At 40.5% G+C, this 6,818-nt stretch overlaps 1 protein-coding gene across 1 annotated transcript; it reads right to left on the bottom strand.

The window, feature by feature from the left end:
- Positions 1 to 5,233: 5,233 nt before the first annotated feature.
- On the bottom strand, positions 5,234 to 6,196 carry LOC128069611 (melanoma-associated antigen B16-like). The gene has a single exon (XM_052662738.1). It carries the CDS (start codon positions 6,194 to 6,196, stop codon positions 5,234 to 5,236), a length of 963 nt encoding a protein of 320 aa, XP_052518698.1.
- Positions 6,197 to 6,818: the final 622 nt, after the last annotated feature.

Genomic DNA, 6,818 nt, shown 5'->3' on the forward strand with positions numbered 1-6,818 from the left:
CAGTCTATTCATGTGAGTTCTCTTGGACTCTCCACCCAGATTCACAACTTCCTCTCCTGGTTCTTTCTCCAGTCTACACCTGTATTCAGAACTTTGACTATCGGCCTGCTCTGGGCTCTCTGGACTTGGATCTATATGTTGTCTCTTTCATTGCTCTTTCCCTGAATCATCCTTCACTAAGTGTAAATGTCCTGTCTGTCCCTATCCCCTGTCAACTGGTTATTTTGATCAAATCTTTGCTTTTCAAATTAAGCACTTTTGACTTATAAAGTAATTTAAGTATAGTGTTTATGGTAATCACATACATTAATCTGTTGCTAGATTATTTGGAGGAAGAAATTTCTGCAATATTTATAAAAATTTACAATCTCCACACACTATCCACTGTAACCCAATTTCTACCTTGCTATCAGAACAGTAGACTTTAGCTCAAGAAGTCATGTTCTAAATCTTCCAGTTCCATAAGTCACAGTAACAAATGCGAAACAAATAATATGTCTGTCCAGGGAGATGGTAAAATATGCCAGTACATGCTATGGTGCTTGTGTTTAGTCGCTCAGTCGTGTCTGACTCTGTGCAACCCTATGGATTGTAACCCACCAGGATCCTTTGTCCATGGAATTCTCCACACAAGAATACTGAAGTGGGTTGCCATGGCCTCCTCAATACATGCTATGGGGACAGTTATAAAAGTTAAGACAATCTATATGTGTTGTCATGAAGAAATCCTGTATTCATGTTAAGTGGGAAAGATATATAGCAGAATATTATGTGTATCACTATCCATTATGTTTTAAAATAGCAAAATATTTTTATAATACATTTATATATGAGAAAGCTTAGAATTAGCTTTGAAATAATATATTAGATTATTAATTGTAGCTACCTCTAAGAATGTGGCTGCATTATGAAGGAATATTATAAAGATAGAGATTATGATTTGCCTATATCTAGAATTTTTGCACCAAGAATACATGATTAGTTTTATTATTAAAATATTTAAGTCTAACAACAGAAATAGTAGTTGTGCATGATCAGATAAAATTTCTGCTAGCTGATGGAATAGGCAACCGCTGAAATCTGAATATCTTAATATAATGAGTTTGTTTCTTGTGCATATAAAACCTGACTGATTTGGTAAGGAATTTTCGCTACCAGGTAACCCAGAGATTTAGGCTGCCTCCATCTCGTACTTCCACATCTTAACATAAGGTCCCCATGTTTACTAGTGGATGGAAGAGGAATCATTTCAGTGGTATACTGGTTCTCAAATGTTTTGTCCTCTAAGTGACAAACATTGCTTCTGCTCATATCTCAGCTAGAGGGGCTAGTCACATGATCCTTTCTAAGAACAAGCAAACTGGGCAATGTAGCCTTCCCATGAAGCCAGGAAGGAAGTCAAGTTATGGATGAGCACTTGTAGTCTATTTCATATGCTGTTACATAGTAGGTGCCCAGTAGCAGTAGTAGTGGAGAAGGCAATGGCACCCCACTCCAGTACTCTTGCCTGGAGAATCCCAGGGACAGGGGAGTCTGGTGGGCTGCTGTCTATGGGGTCACACAGAGTCAGACATGACTGAAGCAACTTAGCAGCAGCAGCAGCAGTAGAGAGCAACTACTAGAATTTATGTCAACGATCCTCTTCATTTGCTGATGAAGTTTCTGAGGAAGCCAAATGTCCATTGCAGTTCTCCAATTATATGTGATCTTTCTATGTAACAGGTGCTTTCCAATAAAGGGTCACATACACGTTTCAAAAAGACTTTGTAAATCTCTGCAGGAAGGGCTTCCTATACTTCACTCAAAAGTATTGTTCTGCACTGTTTTTTTCAATAACCACTATGATCCTTCCCTGGTGGCTCAGACAGTAAAGCGTCTGTCTACAATGTGGGAGACCAGGGTTCAATCCCTGGGTTGGGAAGATCCCCTGGAGAAGGAAATGGCAATCCACTCCCGTACTATTGCCTGGAAAATCCCATGGACAGAAGAGCCTGGTAGGATACAGTCCATGGGGTTGCAAAGAGTCTGACACGACTGAGCGACTTCACTTTCACTTTCTTTCACCATGATCATAGTATACTGAGAATTTTCTCCTTCCTACTGATGCACTGACAAAACTTTAACTTGTGATTCTCTACAATTTGCTATGTGACTGAAAATACCTGGACAACTGCACAGGTGCAGTTATACATATTGAAAACCAAGACTCTCTCCCGCTATCTATATTATCTATTCATCTTCTATATAATAGAAATACATAATATATGTATTTATCTATCATCCAAATGTAATACTAAGGAACCATATTCTACCTCCCAGGAGGAGTCCAGAGTTTACAGAAATTTAGATACTGTAGATGTTTGCTTACTTATTTCTGAGTCTTTCCCCATTTATCACTTATAGGAAAGGTTTTGGTTTTTAACCACCAAGGTAAGCTCATATATCAATTTATATGTCCAATAGCCTTATAGCCCTCTTACTCCCTTAGCCCCATTTTGTCTTACATCCACATTTAACTTAAAATTAACTTTCATCAAAGAAATGGCGTTTTTTCCCCTATTCTCAAATAAGAGATACCATTAAAATTCTACTGAAAGTACCAAAATCTCATCTCTTAGAGATATAATACCAAAACTAGTGGATTCTTTGCCAAATTAGACTTTGTCGTTTGTTTAATCACTAAGTCATGTCCGAACCTTTGCGACCCCATGAAATGTAGCCCACCAGGCTTCTCTGTCCATGGGATTCCCCAGGCAAGAATACTGGAGCAGGTTGCCATTTCGCTCTCCAGGGGATCTTCCTGACACAGGAATACAAGCTTGTGTCTCCTGCATTGGCAGGCAGATTTTTTTGACATTGAGCCACCAGGGAAGCCCACAAATCAGTCTTTACTCACCAGATTATCTGGAAACCATTTTGAGAATGTGATGAAGATGCCCAGTGGTGATGATCAGGTCTAAATTTCACTGTCAAAATGACCTTACACATGGAATAGTATACTGCTAACAGGGATTCCATGGTGAGGAATGGGACTGCCCGGGAATTGGAATACTCTTAAGTCAAAGGAAGGGCAGGTGATTCTGGGCTGTTGTACTGGGAGAAGGTGCAGGCTACAGAGGAGGATACAGAGAAGAGCTGGTAAGCAGGTTAAGGCTCCAATTTGGACATGAGGGCACACTACAGTAGACCCAGGGGAAGGGTGCTATAATGCACATGTAGGGGAATAAAAATAATCTTCCGTCTACCCTTCTAGGTTCTTGGCTGAGAATCCTTTGTACTAAAAAGACAGATTAATAGGGAGAAAACAAATTTAATTACATATATATGTAGTTACAGGGGCCCCACAAAGACTTGAGACTCAAAGGAGTGATCAAATCAGGAAACTTTGGTTAAATTTTACACAAACAATAAATTTGTAAAGAATTGACAAGGCAGAAGGGTTTGGGCTAGAGGCAATAAATGGTGAAGGAGTAACAAGATTTCTTTACATCATCTCCTTGGCTCTCAATTCCTTTTTTCTTCTTATAAAAATGCCTTCTACCTTCCTGGTACAGGGAGAGTACCTCTCACAGTGGAGACCTATCTCCTACTTTCAGAGGGACAAAGGAGGGTCACAGTGTCCCTCTTGCACAGTTTCTCAAGTACCTTTAATTCAAAATAATCCATATTCCAAAGTGGCATATTCTGGGGTGATATATTCTGAACCCCTACACACAAAAGATGGAAATGCTATCCCCTGGGCAAAGTCAGCTCTCAAGGAACCCCAGGGTTAATGATAGCAATATTCTAGGTAAATGATGCCCTTAGACAATCTCCAAATTGCATTTCATTATCATTTTCACCTTTCTTCTTTACATGTGCTTTTGGATTCCAGGCCCTTTTTATCCCAAGAGGCATTAGGAAGCAGTGAGAACAGAAATGAATCAAGAGACAGAGGGTGGATCCCCTTCGTTTTTTTTTTTTTTTCCCCATTCAAATCACCCTTATCTTCATTAATTTCACATTTATCAAAACATAAGCATTTTTCAGACTATGCAAACTTACACTGAAAATAATCTATTTAAATATCCCTTAAACGGAGTAGTCTCTGGCTCTCCCAGTCCAGGGCAACATTTGCCAACCCAGTGGTTTCTCACCTAGAGAAAGCTTCATTGTTATCTCTTTAAAATCCCTTAAAGACAATATGTATAAGACTTACTTTGTGAATTATGTTAACTGGCACAGGGACAAGATTAGAAAAAACATCCATTCCTACCCCAGTAAAGATTTCTCTTTCTACCATGACCCCACAGTAACTGCAAGGAACAGTTTTCCACTCCTGCCTTTTGAGTCTCAACCCTGAGACACACCATCTGGAGGTCTGATCACTGATTACAACTCTATCAGTCCATCTTCCTATATATCCAATTTTAACTTAAAATGAACTCTCATAGAATGAATTCCATCTTCCCCAAACCCTAAATTTCCTTGTCCCAGAGCATTTACACTTGACAGCCTCACATGGAATACTTCAAACTCCTGCTAACTCCTTTTGCTCGCCTGTTAGATATTATGAGACATTCCACCATTATTATTACTGGACTGTCAATCTTAGAAGTAAAAATTATAAGAGCAAGTTTTAGATCTTATTTATCCTACTATCTCCAGTACTAACATGGTGATTTCCAAAGAGCAAACGTTCAATAAAAGTTAAGAAATAAAAACAAACAGTGAGAATGGGATCTAATTGATTGAACTTTATTTCTCATAATTTCATAAGCATGTTAGCAAATTCAAGCATTTTTCATTTAATAAAAGATATGAGGGCCATGGACTGAAATTCTTTTACATGTTGTTTCTTGAACTCAACTATTTTAATACTGATTTCCTTCACATTTCCAGTAAATGCCTATAGTAATGCCATGTTATATTGTTCCAGATGACAGATGGTTTTACAATGTTTTATAAAATTCTTACTATTAAATCTCATTGTAAGATTAAGTCTGTAACCATCATTATTCACAAACTTGAAGATTTTAAAGGCAACTAAATATATATTAAAAGAAACAATATTTGAATAATACACAGAAAAAATTCTTGAGTTACATATACAAAATGGTGACACATAGGCATGCATACTATCTTCTTTTCAGTCCCACCTCAGACCTAAATTCTATGAACACTAACTGCTTGTTTGAACAATGCATGAAGAAACTATCCCTGACTCCCCTACTTGAGAAAGAAGCTGCCAGTCTCAATACAAGAATCTGTAGCGGCAGAGACAATTGGCTGAAATTCTGGCCTGAGCTTTCTCTTTTTCATCTTGCAAAGCCTCCTCATACTGAGATGGGAAAGAACTTGGGTCAGTCCCATTAACCTTGGCCAGAAACTCCAGGATCTTCATCTTCGTGGTTTCAGCATAAGCTCTGGGGCCCCACAGGAACTCAGATTGCCAATGATCACCGTTGATCACCTTCTGGAACTCTAGGTATCCTTCCCTCACGAAATCTTTGATGAGCTGCTTGAGCTCCCCAAAGAAGAAGTACTTCCTTCCAGAACATATCCTGGTCACATTCAGAACCTCCAAGACTTCTTCTTCGGTGGCACAGTTGCCTTTCATGAAGATCACACCCAGGATAAGTATCAGGATGCCGGTCTTGGGCACGCCTGCTTCACCGTGCATCATGCCATCATAGGTGAGGCCCAATTTAATGAAAAGGACATAGCAGTGGTTGAAGGGATCCACTTCCTTCAGATCAAGGCCAAAGAGCATTTCTATGCACTCAGAGGCTCTCTGGAGGATCTCAGGGAAATGGACTTCACACTTGTAGATGAAAACCTTCATCATATCAGCTTTTGTTACTGGCTGTTTCATTTGATACTTGAGCAGCAAGAAATTCACCAACAAAGCCACTTCTTCATTTAGAGGATGTCTGGGCATACTCACAGGGTATGACATAGCCTGTGAGGTGCTTAGACTATAATCTACATTTTGCCTAGTGAAAAACTCATCTGATTTGATCAATAAGGTGGCGGTGGTGGCAACAGATGAATAGAAATTCTGACAACTCTCAGGAGTACTGGGAAAATCATCAGGCATTAGAAATTGGGAGGGTATATTGTTCTCCTTCAGTGCCCTGGAGACCTGTGCAACCTCCCAACCGAGGGACTTATTGAAGGTGTTACAGTGTTGACCACGCATCTGATGCCAAGCCATGACGACTCTTGTGGATGGCAGTAGGTAGACAAGAGGATGGACAATGAAATTCACCACCTAAGATAAACAGGGCATATATGAGTGACCTCAGATGCTAAACTTAACTATGGTGGCTTTTTACTTCCCGAGACATGGGCTGGGAGTGGGAAGAGGGGCTGCCTGCCTAGTTCCTGGGCCTCTCAGGGCTGACAACAGGGCAAGGGCTCTAGGAAGCCCCATGGCCTTGGGTTGATAAGCCCAACAATCCTCACATCTGTTTCTCAAACTGAATTCTGGTTGGTTATATGCCCACTTTATTTACTGCTTGAGGCCTCCAATCAAGGCTTCATCTCCGTGAGACTCCAAAATGGAAGCGAGGGGAACTTCATGACAGGACACGAAGAGCTGACAAGAGGAGTAGACACTGTGCACACCCTCTGTCTTGGGGTCAGAGGGATCCCTAAGAACTCACTTGGGGTCCTCATCAGAATTCTTGTGTGGCCTGAGATGCCTTCCTGTGGCGATATTACACTGCCTGCCCCAGACTAAGGCTTCCACTCCCTCAGACTACAATGGCCAAGCAAATCAGCAGCACTTCTGGCCGCCCCTGTCAGGGGTCTCACAGGGCTGATCGCCCGGCTGA

The sequence above is a fragment of the Budorcas taxicolor genome, chromosome X (assembly GCF_023091745.1).
Source record: "Budorcas taxicolor isolate Tak-1 chromosome X, Takin1.1, whole genome shotgun sequence".
In the NCBI taxonomy this organism is placed as follows: Eukaryota; Metazoa; Chordata; class Mammalia; order Artiodactyla; family Bovidae; genus Budorcas; species Budorcas taxicolor.

What these genes read in the sequence shown, in the direction of transcription:
- LOC128069611 (XM_052662738.1), bottom strand. Translation starts at nt 6,196, where the DNA reads ATGGCTTGGCATCAGATGCGTGGTCAACACTGTAACACCTTCAATAAG.